At 43.6% G+C, this 16698-nt stretch overlaps 1 protein-coding gene across 1 annotated transcript in view; it reads right to left on the bottom strand.

The window, feature by feature from the left end:
- The window catches only part of scfd2 (sec1 family domain containing 2), a 320194-nt gene that overhangs the window by 299915 nt on the left and 3581 nt on the right, over positions 1-16698 (bottom strand). The window contains exon 2 of the mRNA XM_060830813.1: positions 8778-8946. Coding sequence (XP_060686796.1) covers positions 8778-8946 — 169 coding nt within the window. The remainder of the gene's footprint in view (positions 1-8777; positions 8947-16698) is intronic.

The raw sequence follows: 16698 nt of genomic DNA, 5'->3' as shown, positions 1-16698 counted from the left end.
GTCCAGGAAACTAGTCAGTGCAGCCAAATCAAATCCCTGGAATTTAGACAACTGTACATAACAGGGATTCTATGATAACAATATTGAAAGATGAAAATGAAAAAAAAATTAAGATCAAAAGAAACATTTCAGCTAATTTCCAAAAATGCTCAACTTCAAATAAATTGGTATCAGTATTAGCACTTCTTCCAAAGTTGCCATTGAAACAAGACTTAAAAAAAATCTCAAATAGGTAAATATGAAACATTCATTGTAATGGAAAAGCAACGTAATTGACAACAGGCTTGTTCAAATGGCTAGAACAGAAGAGCTTGTTAAAAGGTATCATGAAGAAAAACCCAATTTGCAAGCTATAAGCTGCAATTTGGAATGCACTGCCTGACAAGGGAATGACACGGCAGAGGCAGGTTAAATTATAACTTTCTAAAAAGACTCTAACAAGCACCTGAAAAGCTTTCTTTTTGGCAGACTATGGTCAGTGAGCAGTAAGAAATAGCAAGACCAATGGTAAAGATAAAAAGCAGCATCAGGCTGTGAGCACTCAGTCCTTCAGCAGCAAGAATTATTGGTGCTACCAGGGATCAGGCAGAAGAGGCATTTTGAAAGATAATCGCAGTGACACCAGAAGGGAGGTGGTGGGTGATTCGCTGGTGGGTGATTCGCTGGTGAGTATTGCTGTTGAGCACAAACAAACAGATTTTTAAAAAAATCAAAATCATAATACCAATATCAACAAAATAGGCGGTAGATCATATTTTATATTTTTACACAAGCTTTATTACCAATAGTAATTTGTATCAAGTGTAGCAAAATTTATCAATATTAGTTGGATTAATGGATAGCAAGGCATCCTAGTTTTGATCAAGCATTTTGGTCCTCACAGTAAAATAGGTTTATTAGCAGTAACTAGATATTTAATTAAACATAGTAGCAAAAGTATCAAGGCTGCTCCAAATTCCATAGGGCTCATTTTGGGAACCCCAGGACACTTCCTACTGGATAACCAATTATGCAGCAAGTGCCTTCTGTTGTAGCAGCTTGAGTTCACAGAGTGTTTAAAATCTGATTGAAGATTTGTAGCTCGGGTATCCGTTGTTGTGGTTCTGCTCGCCGAGCTGGAAGTTTTTGCTGCAAACGTTTCGTTCCCTGGCTAGGGAACATCATCAGTGCTGTTGGAGCCTCGTGTGAAGCGCTGCTTTGATGTTTCTTCCGGTATTTATATTGGTTTGTTCTTGCCGCTTCCGGGTGTCAGTTTCAGCTGCAGTGATTTGTATATGGTGTCCAGGTCAATGTGTCTGTTGATGGAGTTTGGGGATGAATGCCATGCTTCTAGGAATTCTCTGGCTGTTCTCTGTCTGGCTTGTCCTATGATAGTGGTGTTTTCCCAGTCAAATTCATGTTGCTGGTTGTCTGAGTGTATGGCTACTAGAGATAGCTGGTCGTGTCGTTTTGTGGCTAGCTGATGTTCATGGATGCGGATTGTTAGCTGTCTTCATGTTTGTCCTATATAGTGTTTTGTGCAGTCCTTGCATGGTATTTTGTAAACTACGTTAGTTTGGCTCATGCTGGGTATTGGGTCCTTTGTTCTAGTGAGTTGTTGTCTGAGCGTGGATGTTGGCTTGTGTGCTGTTATGAGTCCCAAGGGTCGCAGTAGTCTGGCTGTCAGTTCTGAGACGCTCCTGACGTATGGTAGAGTGGCTAGTCCTTTTGGTTGTGGCATGTCCTCGTTCCTCGGTCTATCTCTTAGGCATCTGGTGATAAAGTTGCGTGGGTATCCGTTTTTGGCGAATACCTTGTATAGATGTTCCTCTTCCTCTTTTCGCAGTTCTGGTGTACTGCAGTGTGTTGTGGCCCTTTTGAATAGTGTCCTGATGCAGCTTCGTTTGTGTGTGTTGGGGTGGTTACTTTCATAGTTTAAGACTTGGTCTGTGTGTGTTGGTTTCCTGTGTACCCTTGTGGTGAATTCTCCGTTGGGTGTTCTCTCTACTAACACGTCTAGAAATGGGAGTTGGCTATCCTTTTCCTCTTCTCGTGTGAATCGGATTCCTGAGAGTGTGGCGTTGATGATTCGGTGTGTTTTTTCTATATCTGTGTTTTTGATGATTACAAAGGTGTCATCAACATATCTGATCCAGAGTTTGGGTTGGATTTGTGGTATGGCTGTATGTTCTAACCTTTCCATAACTGCCTCTGCTATGAGTCCCGAGATTGGTGATCCCATGGGTGTTCCGTTGATTTGTTCGTATATCTGATTGTTGAATGTAAAGTGTGTGGTGAGGCACAGGTCCAGGAGTTTAAGTATGCCATCCTTGTTGATAGGTTCGGCCTCCTGTGTTCTGTTATGTATGTCCAGTAGGTTGGCTATTGTTTCTCTGGCTAGGGTTTTGTCAATTGAAGTGAACAGTGCCGTCACGTCAAATGATACAATGGTTTCTTCTTCGTCTATGTGTGTATTCCTGATGACGTCCAAGAATTCCTGTGTTGATTGTATGGAGTGTTTGGATCCGCTGACTAGGTGTTTCAGTTTTTGTTGTAGTTCTTTGGCCAGTTTGTATGCTGGTGTCCCTGGTAGTGATACTATGGGTCTGAGTGGGATGTCTGGTTTGTGTACTTTGGGTAGTCCATAGAATCTGGGGGTGTTGTTGCTTTCAGGTTTCATTCTTTGCTGGTCCGCTTTGGTTATCTTCGAGTAAAAAATGAGGTCTGCAGATGCTGGAGATCACAGCTGCAAATGTGTTGCTGGTCAAAGCACAGCAGGCCAGGCAGCATCTCAGGAATAGAGAATTCGACGTTTCGAGCATAAGCCCGCTTTGGTTATCTGTCCGCTTTTTTGTAGATTCCTTAGTGTGTTGTTTATTCTATTGGTGAGTTGTGGTGTGGGGTCGGAATCCTTCATTTGGTAGGTGTTGGTGTCTGCGAGTAGTTGTTGTGCTTTACTGATGTAGTTTGATTTATCTAGGATGACCGTCATTCTGCCTTTATCTGCCGGTAGTATGATTATGTTTTTGTCATTTTTCAGTGCTTCCCTCTCCTTGGTGTTGAGGTTATGTGTTTGTCGTTTTCTTATCATCATGGGTACTACCGTTTGTCTCACTGTTTGTTGTGTCTCTTCTGTCAGTCCATTGTTCCTGAGTGTGCTTTCTAGTGCTGCTAGGAAGTCTGCTGTGGTGGCATCCCTGTGGTTGTATTTGAGTCCCTTGGCCAGTATAGTTCTTTCCATGTCTGTGAGTTGTCTGTGGGAGAGGTTTTTAACCCAGTTGTGTGTTGTAGTGTCCTCCTTTTTGTATGTTAGTTTGTCCATTTTTTCTCTTAGTGCTGTTTTTTTGCGGAGTGTTGTCCTGTTCTGTCCTATAGTGATAGCCTGTTCTATGGTCCGGGTCCATTCCTGATTAGTGGTTTTTGAAATTAACGATTTTTGGCGCGCAATTTCTTGCTTGTATCTGTGCAGTCGGTTGTGAGCGTCTGTGATCATTACCTGGACCATCCTGAATCCGTTCTTCTTGGCTGTTTCCCTGGCTTGTGGGTTATTTACTGGAGGTCTGTACTTGACACATTGTGGAAGGATTTGATTTTTTCTGCATTCGTGGAGGAACCGGAGTTGTTCATATGTTGCGCTGAGGCGGTTAGCGCAGGATTCCCATCTCCTGGCTTGTTTCAGCGTTTCTCGCCTGTTTCTCGACCGTAAGCTAACCGCCTCAGCGCAACATATGAACAACTCCGGTTCCTCCACGAATGCAGAAAAAAAAAATCAAAGCCTTCAAAAATGAGATAACAAGAGTCCAAAGATAGTATGTTCCTGTTAGGTTGAAAGGCAAGGCTGATAGGTGTAGGGAACGTGCATAACTAGAGAAATGGAGGTTGTGGTCAAGAAAAAGGAAGCACATGTCAGGAACAGACAGTATAGATCGAGTGAATCATTAGAGCATAAAGGCAGTAGGTGCATACTTAAGAGGGAATTCAAGAGGATGAAAAGGGGACATGAGATACAGGGTTAAGGAGAATCCAAAGGGATTTGATATAATCATTATGGACAAAGTGGAATTAGAGAAAGAATAGCCTCCCTCAAAGATCAGCAAGGCCGCCAATGTGTGGAACCGCAGAAGATGTTAAACGAGTATTTTGCATCAGTATTTATTGTGGGGGGCATGGAAGATATAAAATGTGGAGAAATAGATGGTGACATCTTGAAAAATGTCCATATTACAGAGGAGGTGGTGGTGGATGTCTTGAAACGCATAAAAGGTGGATAAATCCCCAGTGCCTGATCAGGTGTGCCCTAGAACTCTGTGGAAAGCTATGCTCTGCTGGGCCTCTTGCTGAGATATTTGGATCATTGATAGTCACAGGAGAGGTGTCGGAAGACAGGAGATTAGCTAATGTGGGGCCACTGTTCAAGAAAGGTAGTAAGGAAAAGCCAGACATCAATGGTGAGCGTGTTGTTGTAGGGAATCCTGAGGGACAGGATGTACATGTATTTGGAAAGGCAAGGACTGATTAGGGATAGTCAACATGGCTTAGTGAGACATGATTTCCCATGCACAAACTTGATTGAGTTTTTTTTTGAGGAAGTAACAAAAAGCATTGATGAGGGCAGAGCAGTTGACATGATCTATACGGTCGTTAGTAAGACGTTCGACAAGGTTCCTCGTGGTACACTAGTTAGCAGGGTCAGATCGCATGGAATACAGGAAGAACTAGCCATTTGGATACAGAACTGGCTCAAAGTAGTGGACAACGAAAGTTACCTCAGAGTACAATGGGATGTTGATCAGATGGGCCAATGGACTGAGGAGTGGCAGGTGGAGTTTAATTTAGGTAAAGGTAAGGTGCTGCACTTTGGAAAGGCAAATCAGGGCAGGGCTTACACACTTAATGGTCAGGTCCTAGGGAGTTTTGCTGAACAAAGAGACCATGGAGTGCAGGTTCATAGCTCCTTGAAAGTGGAGTCACAGATAGATAGGTTGAAGGAGGCATATAGTATTCTTTCCTTTATTGGTCAGAGCATTGAGTATAGGAGTTGAGAGCTCACGTTGTGGTTATACAGGGCAAATTGGTTCAACCACTTTTGGAATACAGAATAAGCACGGTGGCACAGTGGTTAGCACTGCTGCCTCACAGCGCCTGTAGACCCGGGTTCAATTCCCGACTCAGGCGACTGACTGTGTGGAGTTTGCACGTTCTCCCCGTGTCTGCGTGGGTTTCCTCCGGGTGCTCCGGTTTCCTCCCACAGTCACAAAGATGTGCGGGTCAGGTGAATTGGCCAAGCTAAATTGCCCGTAGTGTTAGGTAGGGGGTAAGTGTAGGGGTATGGGTGGGTTGCGCTTCGGCGGGTCGGTGTGGACTTGTTGGGCCGAAGGGCCTGTTTCCACACTGTAAGTCTAATCTAATCTAATCTGAATGAGACAGGCAGGGAGTTTTTTTTTCGGATAACTGATTGTGATGCAAAAGTAGAGATAAAGGACAGAGAAAGGTTGAGAAGAGAGAGGTCCATGTTGCACACAGATCAAGATAATTAATGTCAGGAAACAAAACAAAAGCAGGCACGAAGCAGGATTCACATACAAGGCCTTCTTAAATTGTGCAAGGATCAAAAGGTAATCAAAGAGTGCCACGTAGCCACAATGCTATGTGTGATGACGCTGACGGCCCATGTCCTACCATCAGGCAGTTGGATGGCTTGCGGATGGAGTGCGGATGAGAGGGCATGTGTGCACCCGAGTGGGCATCAGCAGCTTTAGTTATGGCAACTGTTGCCTTGTGAATAAAGCACCTTAGTCCTGGCGACTGTTACCCACCAACAATTGCTCATAACAACAGCAACCAAGGTGAATACTATTAGTATTATTGTTATGTAAAAAATGATGTCTGCAGATGCTGGAGATCACAGCTGAAAATGTGTTGCTGGTTAAAGCACAGCAGGTTAGGCAGCATCCAAGGAACAGGAAATTCGACGTTTCGGGCATAAGCCCTTCATCAGGAATGATGAAGGGCTTATGCCCGAAACGTCGAATTTCCTGTTCCTTGGATGCTGCCTAACCTGCTGTGCTTTAACCAGCAACACATTTTCAGGTATTATTCTTATGTATCTATCACTCCACGAACAGTTGTAAAACTGTCAATAGCTTCATTAATGGCGACTGGAGGTGGTGTCAGTATCACCAGTGTTGGTAACACCTCTTTGATGTAACATTTTTATGGGACCTTGAGATCTTGTTCAGATAATCCAAAATTTGGATAATTGCTATTTGGATAACAGAGGTTGTTCTGTATTGTGTGTATTGTGTGAAGGGCATGGATAGGGTAAATAGACAAAGTCCTGTCCCTGGGCTGGGGAGTCCAGAACTGGAGGGCATAGGTTTATGGTAAGAGGGGAAAGATTTAAGAAGGGATCTAAGGGGCAACTTTTTCATTCAAACGGTGGTGCAGGTCTGAAATGAGGTGTCAGAGGAAGTAATGGAGGCTGGTACAATTACAACATTTAAAAGGCATCTAGATGGGTATATGAATAGAAAGGGTTTAGAGGAATATGGATCAAGTGCTGGCAAGCAGGACTCAATTAACTTTGGATATCTGGTCGGCATGTACGAGTTGGACTGAAGGGTCTTTTTCCATGCTGTGCATCTCTAGGACTTTCTGACTCTATTTAGGTTCAAATCTCTGACAATAGATTTATTCTGTTGATTCCACTAATCATCAATCATTTGCCAGTCTCATACCAAAGCCACTTGTGCAACTTACCCAATGATTCAGGAAGGAAATCCCTCAACTGGAAAATAAAAAAAAATCTGACTCCATCAGCCAATAAGAACAAATTCAACTGTTGAGCTATCGAGTGAAGCAAGACTGGAAATACCTTTCACTTGTTCCCTGATCACAGAACAGGTGCCAGAGGACTGGAGGACAACCAATGTGGTACCATTATTCAAGAAGTAAAAGATAAACTACAGACCAGTCTAATGCCAATTATGGGCAAACTGTTCAAAGCAATTTTAAAGAACTTGGAGAAGTGGGGATTAATCAAGAACAGTCAGCATTGTTTTACTAAAGAGAGATCATCTCTGAACAACTTGATTGAACTTTTCAAAGAGGTAAGTAGGCATGTCAATAAGGGCAATGCATTCGACATAAACTACTTGGAGTTCAGCAAGGCTTTGATAAAGGCCCATGTGAGAGACTAATTGTGGAGATAAAAGCTCTTGGAATCCAAGGAAATTTGGCAAGTTTGACCCAGCATGTGTCAATTGGCAGAAAGCATAGGGGGATATTTGAGGCATGTTTTTGTGACTGGAAGCCTGTGTCGAGTTAGGTCCCCACATGGATCAGGGTTGGTGCCCTTGCTGTTTGTATACACAAAGGATTTAGACTTGAATTAGAAAGATTAATCAGTAAGTTTGTACATGATACAAAAATTGATGGGATGATAAATAGTGAGGAGGATAGCATTAGTTTATCGGAGGAGATTGACAGGCTGATCAATGGAAAATGGAATTCAATCCAGATAAGTAAGAGTTGATGCACTTGGGCAGCTCAAACAAGGTAAGTGAATATATAAATAAGTAACGGTAGGACTGACGATCAGCAGGACCTTGACATGCATGTTCACTGTTCCCTATAGATAGCCAGACACATAGATAAAGTGGTTAAGGTGGCATATGGCATACTTGCCCTTATTAGTAGAGGCAAACTGTCTAAGAGCGAAGAGATTTTGCTGGAATTGTATGAAAAAGTTGGTTCGGCAACAACTAAAGTCTTGTGTGCAGTTCTGGAATCAACATTATAAGAAGGATGCAGACAAGACTTACCAAGATATTGCCTGAGTTGGTGAGTTTTAGTTATGAAGTAGGATTGTGCAGATTGGGTATGTTTTCCTCAAGTAAAGACAACCGAGGGGGGAAATGATGAAGGTATATTCTAATTAGGAGGAGCATAGGCAGGAAGAAACTATTCCCCTGAGAGAACAGATCAATGACCGGGGCATAGATTTAAGGTAAGGGGCTGGAAATTCAGACATCTGAGGGGTAAACATTTTCACTCAGAAGTTGATGGGAATCTGGAACTCACTGCCTGTCAGGATGGTAGAGGCAGAAATATTTAAGAAGCCATCCTCTCCTATTTATTAACTTTATGGAGGAAGTGGTGGAGGCGAGTACAATGACAACATTTAAAAGGCATCTGGATGGGTATATGAACTGGAAGGGTTTGAGAGGGAAATGAGCCAAGTGTTGGCAAATATGACTCGAGTAATTCAAGATATCTGGTCGGCATGGACAGGTTGGACAGAAAGGTATGTTTCTGTGCTGTACATCTCTATGACTCTAAGCATTTAGATGTACACCTCCAAAGCCTAAGCATACAAGGCTAGGGGCCAAGTGCTAGAAGACTGGATTAGAATAGTCAGGTGTTTTTTTTTTGACAAATACAGATTTGATGGGTGGGAAGCATCTTTTTCTATGCTGAAGACTTTTATGAACTGGGACTATCCCCCATTACCACTCAAATTAACAATGCTAGTCCAATTTTCTTTATGTATACTCTCATTTATACCACAAATCATAAACTGTGCTATTGGTCCATCACATGATTCACAAGTTACATTCTCTTTATTAGTTTTAGGTTAGCTCATGTATTTGGTTTACATTTGATACAATGGTATCATCATTGAGAACTAGAACACATTCAAATGGTAAGATGCAATGTTTTGACACTGACATAGAACTATTCAAAATATTTCTGCAGCATAGAACTCCAGTATGTGTTTTTAAAAAAAAAAGTCTTACTTGGATTGAGCTAAGCATCCTGGAGCAATCATATTCTGGGTATGTTCATTATTTTGGACAGATGTAAGATCCATCATATTCACTTTCACATCACTGCTGAGCCCTGGAAATTTAGGCAGAAGGCCAAGTATTTTCTCAACTAAACAGTCACCGTGATGAGCAACAGAACCTGTAGAAGAATAAGATTGTTTAGTTGTCTTTATAAAACTTAATTCTGTTTCCCACAGAGACAAGGAGGAAAGTATTAGGACAAATTTTTGATTTTTATTAAGTATCCATTCCCTGTCAACAATTGCAGAAATCACTTACAGTAAGATAATTCATTAGAGCAAATCACTAGAATCTCAAAAGTGCCTTAAAAATGCTTTGTGACATTCTAGATGCAGTTAGAAGCTCCACCAACCCAATTATTAATTGGGAAGATTACAACACAAAGAATTAACAAGCAAACAATTTACATTATATCAAATGGTTCAGCAAGTGAGTGAGTAGTTGATTAGTACAGACGAGGAACAATCAAGATTTGATTGCTGTTCTGAGTTTCATGACATTATCAGCCAGATAGCCACAAGGTTGCAACTAATGGCTCAAGATATTGGAAAGACTACAGAAAAATTCAAACAGCTTCATGGCCCCATGGTTACCCAAGAACATTGGGGGTGGGCAGTGCGTAGATTAGCTGTAATGTAACACAGAAAGACAGTTGCCTTAAAAAGTTTAACCTAAAAAGTAGATAAAAGCATTTGTAACTATTAAACTTATTTTGAGCAACAAAACTTTGACTTCTACAAAATGTGTCTATTAATACCATTTCAAAGTAAATACATTGGAATCTGTTTATTCTAGGTGCGCTGGACAAGTTTTCCATAAGATAACACAATCAACAAAATGAAATAACTACATAATTTTAGTCCTTTGTTCTTAACAACATAAAATAAGAAGTAGTGTTCATCCAATCTAAGATCAGAAAATGCCACCTATTCTCAAATAGGCATGTCAGTTACTTTGACTAATCTAGGACAGATACTTAATAGCAAGACTTAAAACAAGCTAATATACATTCGAGCATAAACTCAAGCTTGAGAATTAAGAACTGCCAAGAAAAGCGTTGTGAAGCAGCTTTACTAAACTGAGGATTTCAGATATTACTACATTACCTAAGTGCATTCCTTACTCCAAAATATCACAGATCAAGTAAAAACCTAGACGTTTATAGTGTTAATTGAGTATAGAAACCAAAAAAAAGGACAAGTTTAAAAGCAAAATACTGTAGATGCTGGAAATCTAAAACAAGCACAAAATGCTGGAGGTGGCAACATGGAGAGTCATAGAGTCAGAGATGTACAGCATGGAAACAGACCCTTCGGTCCAACCTGTCCAGGCCATCCAGATATCCCAACCCAATCTAGTCTCACCTGCCAGCGCCTGGCCCATATCCCTCCAAACCCTTCCTATTCATATACCCATCCAAATGCCTCTGAAATGTTGCAATTGTACCAGCCTCCACCACTTCCTTTGGCAACTCATTCCATACACGTACCACCCTGTGTGTGAAAAAGTTGCCCCTTAGGTCTCTTTTATATCTTTCCCCTCTCACCTTAAACCTGTGCTCTCTAGTTCTGGACTCCCCGACCCCAGGGGAAAAGATTTTGCCTATTTACTCTATCCATGCCCCTCATAATTTTGTAAACCTCCATAAGGTCACCCCTCAGCCTCCGGCACTCCAGGGAAAACAGCCCCAGCCTGTTCAGCCTCTGTCTGTATCTCAAATCCTCCAACCCTGGCAACATCCTTGTAAATCTTTTCTGAACGCTTTCAAGTTTCACAATAGAATAAATATTTTTAATTCAGTACACCTCTTCTTCAGAGCAGAATGAAGGTTAGAAAATTGTTTTTTTTTAAAAAAGACACTTCAGACAGGTCAGAGGAAGAGTGAAGGGAGCAGATAGTAGGGAGGCCCGGTGAAAAGACAAAGGGATTAGTGCGCTTTGAGAAGATTTGTAGCTCAGGTAGAGGTTCTGGATGCAGGCTTGCTCGCTGAGCTGGTAGGTTCATTTTCAGACGTTTCACCACCATACTAGGTAATATTTTCAGTGAGCCTCCAGACGAAGCACTGTTGATGATTCCTGCTTTCTATTTATATGTTTGGGTTTCTTTGGGTTGTTGATGCCATTTCCTGTTTTCTCCTCAGGGGGTGATAAATCGGGTCCAAGTCAATGTGTTTGTTGATAGAGTTCTGGTTGGAATGCCATGCTTCTAGGACTTCTCGTGTGTGTCTCCGTTTGGCTTGTCCTAGGATGGATGTGTTGTCCCAGTTGAAGTGATGTCCTTCCTCATCCGTAAGTAAGAATACTAGTGAAAAGTGGATCATATCTTTTTGGGGCTAGTTGATGTTCATGTATCCTGGTGGCTAGTTTTCTGCCTGTTTGTCCAATGTAGTGTTTGTCACAGTTCCTTGCATGGTATTTTGTAAATGACAGTTGTTGTCTGTATAGGGTCTTTCAAGTTCATTATCTGCTGTTTTAGTGTGTTGGTGGGTTTGTGGGCTACCACGATGCCAAGGGGTCTGAGTAGTTTGGCAGTCATTTCCGAGATGTCTTTGATGTAGGAGAGAGTAGTGAGGGTTTCTAGATGTGTTTTGTCTGCTTATTGGGTTTGTTGCTAAGAAATCTGCAGACTGTTCACTGGGTACCCATTCCTTTTGAATATACTGTATAGGTGATATTCCTTTGCTCTGCTTAGTTCCTCTGTGTGCAATGTGTGGTGGCTCATTGGAATCCATCGTAGGACAAGCCAAACAGAGACACGCATAAGAATTCCCAGAAGCATTCCATTCCAACCAAAACTCTATCAACAAACTCATTGACTGGGACCTGATTTACCACCTATTGAGAAAAAGAACAGGAAATGACATCAACAACCCAAAGAAACCCAAACATATAAAGAGAAAACAGGAATCATCTGCAGTGCTTTGTCCAGAGGCTCCCTGAAAAGGTTACCTAATATGGTGACGAAACGTCTGAAAATGAACCTTTCAGCTCAGCGAGCAAACCTACATCTAGACAAAGGGATTATTAATGATAGCATGAGAGCAAGGTGGTTTAATAAAATGGCAAACAACCAAAAAGTCAGGGTCATTCCCAAGGACAGAGTGGAGAAGTACCATCAAAGGGTCAGCCAGTCTGCTTTTGGACTCACCAATGCATAAGGAAACCACGTTGTCAGCAGTGAAGACAGTAGATTAGATTCCCTACAGTGTGGAAACAGGCCCTTCAGCCCAACAAGTCCACACCGGCCCTCTGAAGAGTAACTCACCCAGACCCATTTCCGTCTGACTAATGTATCTAACACTATGGGCAATTTAGCATGGCCAATTCACCCGACCTGCACATTTTAGGACTGTGGGAGGAAACCGGAGCACGCGGAGGAAACCCACACAGACACGGAGAGGACATGCAAACTCCACATAGACAGTCATCCAAAGCTGGAATTGAACTTGGGTCCCTGGCGCTGTGAGGGAGCAGTGCTAACCATTGAGCCATCATGCCACAGTAGTTTAGATTTCATAAGTTTAAATAAAATGTTACTTCATCTGGAAGGTGCATTTGGGACCTTGGACAGTGAGAAGGTAGAAGGTAAAAAGGGAAGGTGTCATGGAAGAGTAAGGAAATGTAACAAGTGATGGAGGAGTGGAGCAGTTTATCACAATGTGTGTTTGGCTCACATCCCTGCACAAGTGGCCTCACCAACATACTGTATAACTGTAGCTTGACGTCCCAACTCCAATACTCAATGTCTGAGCAATGAAGGCAAGTATGTAAAATGCCTTCTTTACACCGTCTACCCATGATGCAACTTTCATTGAGCTATCTATCTGAACCCCTCAGTCTCTCTGTTCCACACCACCACCGAGGGCCCTCCCATGAACTGTCCAAGTCCTGACCCTGTATGTCCTGCAAAACGTAACACCTCACATTTACCTAAATTAAACTTCATCTGCCATTCCTCAGCCCACTGGCCCAATTGAACAAGATCCCTTTGTAATCTTATATAACCTTCTTCATTTTACTAGTCATCCACAAACTTACTAACTATGCTTCCTAAATTCTCATCCAAATCATTTATCAAAATGACAAACAATAGAGGACTCAGCACTGATCCCTGCAGAACATTGCTGGTCAGAAGCCTCCATTCTGATAAACAACCATCCATCAACACCCTCTTCCAGGTCGGTTGTTTTTTTTTCCCTAAACCAACTTGTATGCCACTTCCATGCATTCAATATTAAGGGTAATTTCCCTTGTAAGCCATGGTTTGGTCACCCTTCCTGTTTCACTTTTGCACAGAAAGGAATGAACGCTCCTTCAATGTTTGCCATATCATCCTTTTAAATAATATCCAATGAAAGGCTGGACAGATTAAGTTTTTTTTCCCCAAAGGCATTCAGAAGATTGAGGGGTAATTTGATTAAAATGTAATTTAATTAATTAAAATGTAAATGAGAGCAGAACCAAAAGGCGCTGTTGAAAAATTAGGTGGCATATCTGTAGAACAAAGATGAGGAGACTTTTTCCCCCCCAAGTGTCATGCCATTTTGGAGCTCTGCCTCAGAAGGCAGAGTCACTGAATATTTTACTGCTGAGGTAGATATATTTTTGTTGGGCAAGGAATTAGATGTGAATGTGAAATTCAAAACACAAACTGATCAGCCATGATCTTACTTATAGCAGAGCAGGTTTGAGGATCCAAATAGCCCACTTCTGCTCCTCATTCAAATGCTCATACAGTCGACACAGTTCTGAAACCAGAAGGATAGCATTTGAAATTTCATGAGAAATGGTTATCGTTGATTACTCTTAACTAAATATCCTAGCTGTTCTACTGCTTCCCTTCTCCCAGCCACCTGACTGATCTTCCTCTGAAGCCCTTGCTTTACCCCAAACTAGCATCTGTCTCCCCTCATACTTAATCCACTACCCATACAAACTACAGACTCATATCTAACATTCCTTCAAATGCCCTTGAACGTTTTGTCACCTCCAAAATGGAGGTCCATCTTTCACAGATCTCCACAGCTGAATTCTCCCAACTAGGTTTCGACCCCTGCTCAATATTAAAACTGTTCCAAGTTATAAGTGACACCCTATGCCTGAGACAAAGACATCCTTCATTCTTACTGACCATCTTCAACCTTTGACACAGTTGATCAGACCATGCTCCTCAAATACTGCTTCATCATCACTCAGCAGGGGAGGACAGCAAATACAAAACTGTTCAGATTTACTTCATCATAATAAAGGAATCTTCTTGCTTCCCCCCCATCCCACCTCATCCGAAAATCCAGCTATGACTTTCTCATGGGCTGTAATGGCTGCAAGCTTTAGCCCAACATCTCCTTTCTCAGATCTTGAAACTTCCACAAATTCTACTCCATCACATCTGGTTTATCCCTCTCTAGTGACAACTGTATGAGACATCTGGAGAAAGAGAGAGAGCAAGAGCGAGAGGTATGGATAGCTGAGTTGCCATTGAACAGAACCATCACAGACATAGTGGATCAAATAGCATCCTACATGCTGTACACGTTCTACAACTGGATCTAGATTGCTTGCAAGTTCAAAGCCATAGCTGGCTTGAATAAAGGTTCAATGCCCATCTGCAACATCACTGAAACCACCCATTACCTCTTTGGCATCCTTGTAGAACTTCAGCCTGTCACAGCTTATCTGCTACCAAAGCATCCTCCATGCCTTTGTTTCCCCCAGACTTGATTTTTCAACACATTCCTGGTGATCTCCCAAATTCTACCCTATCTAGATTTTGCTGCCTGCATCCTTATTTACACCATGTCTTAATTATTCACCATGCTTGTGCTCACCGATCTGTAATAGCTTCCAGTTAAGCAATGAGGAGAAAGTGAGGACTGCAGATGCTGGAGATCAGAGCTGAAAATGTGTTGCTGGAAAAGCGCAGTAAGTCAGGCAGCATCCAAGAACCAGGAGATTCGACATTTCGGGCATAAGTCCTTCTTCAGGAATGAGGAAAGTGTGTCCAGTAGGCTAAGATAAAAGGTAGGGAGGAGGGACTTGGGGGAGGGGCGTTGGAGATGCGATAGGTGGAAGGAGGTCAAGGTGAGGGTGATAGGCCGGAGTGGGGTGGGGGCGGAGAGATCAGGAAGAAGATTGCAGGTTAGGAAGGTGGTGCTGAGTTCGAGGGATTTGACTGAGACAAGGTGGGGGGAGGGGAAATGAGGAAACTGGAGAAATCGAAGTTCATCCCTTGTGGTTGGAGGTTTCCTAGGCGGAAGATGAGGCGCTCTTCCTCCAACCGTCGTGTTGTTATCGTCTGGCGATGGAGGAGTCCAAGGACTGCATGTCCTTGGTGGAGTGGGAGGGAGAGTTAAAGTGTTGAGCCATGGGGTGGTTGGGTTGGTTGGTCCCAGAGGTGTTCTTTGAAACGTTCCGCAAGTAGGCGGCCTGTCTCCCCAATATAGAGGAGGCCACATCGGGTACAGCGGATGCAATAGATGAAGTGTGTGGATGTGTATGGACATCCAGTCCCTGTACACCTCCATCCCCCATCACGAAGGACTCAAAGCCCTCTGCTTCTTCCTTTCCCGCCATACCAACCAGTACCCTTCCACTGACACCCTCCTTCGACTGACTGAACTGGTCCTCACCCTGAATAACTTCTCTTTCCAATCCTCCCACTTCCTCCAAACCAAGGGAGTTGCCATGGGCACCCGCATGGGCCCCAGCTATGCCTGCCTCTTCGTAGGATATGTGGAACAGTCCATCTTCCGCAACTACACTGGCACCACCCCCCACCTTTTCCTCCGCTGCATCGATGACTGTATCGGCGCTGCCTCGTGCTCCCACGAGGAGGTTGAACAGTTCATCCACTTTACCAACACCTTCCACCCCGACCTCAAATTCACCTGGACCGTCTCAGACTCCTCCCTCCCCTTCCTGGACCTTTCCATTTCTATCTCGGACGACCGAATCAACACAGACATTTACTATAAACCGACTGACTCCCACAGCTACCTAGACTACACCTCCTCCCACCCTGCCCCCTGTAAAAACGCCATCCCACATTCCCAATTCCTTCGTCTCCGCTGCATCTGCTCCCAGGAGGACCAGTTCCAACACCGCACAGCCCAGATGGCCTCCTTCTTCAAGGACCGCAGGTTCCCCCCAGACGTGATCGCTGATGCCCTCCACCGCATCTCCTCCACTTCCCGCTCCTCCGCCCTTGAGCCCTGCCCCTCCAACCGCCACCAGGACAGAACCCCACTGGTTCTCACCTACCACCCCACCAACCTCCATATACAGCGCATCATCCGCCGTCATTTCCGCCACCTCCAAACTGACCCCACCACCAGGGATATATTTCCCTCCCCTCCCCTATCAACGTTCCGAAAAGACCACTCCGTCCGTGACTCCGTCAGGTCCACACCCCCCACCAACCCAACCTCCACTCCCGGCATCTTCCCCTGCAACCGCAAGAAATGCAAAACTTGCGCCCACACCTCCTCCCTTACTTCTCTCCAAGGCCCCAAGGGATTCTTCCATATCTGCCACAAATTCACCTGCACCTCCACACACATCATCTATTGCATCCACTGCACCCGATGTGGCCTCCTCTATATTGGGGAGACAGGCTGCCTACTTGCGGAACGTTTCAGAGAACACCTCTGGGACACCCGGACCAACCAACCCAACCACCCTGTGGCTCAACACTTTAACTCCCCTTCTCACTCCACCAAGGACATGCAGGTCCTTGGACTCCTCCATCGCCTGACCATTACAACACGACAGTTGGAGGAAGAGCGCCTCATCTTCCGCCTAGGAACCCTCCAACCACAAGGGATGAACTCCGATTTCTCCAGTTTCCTCATTTCCCCTCCCCCCACCTTGTC

The sequence above is a fragment of the Hemiscyllium ocellatum genome, chromosome 1 (assembly GCF_020745735.1).
Source record: "Hemiscyllium ocellatum isolate sHemOce1 chromosome 1, sHemOce1.pat.X.cur, whole genome shotgun sequence".
Lineage (NCBI taxonomy): Eukaryota > Metazoa > Chordata > Chondrichthyes > Orectolobiformes > Hemiscylliidae > Hemiscyllium > Hemiscyllium ocellatum.
The sequence above is the reverse complement of the archived record's forward strand: the minus strand, read 5'-3'. Positions and strand labels throughout refer to the sequence as shown.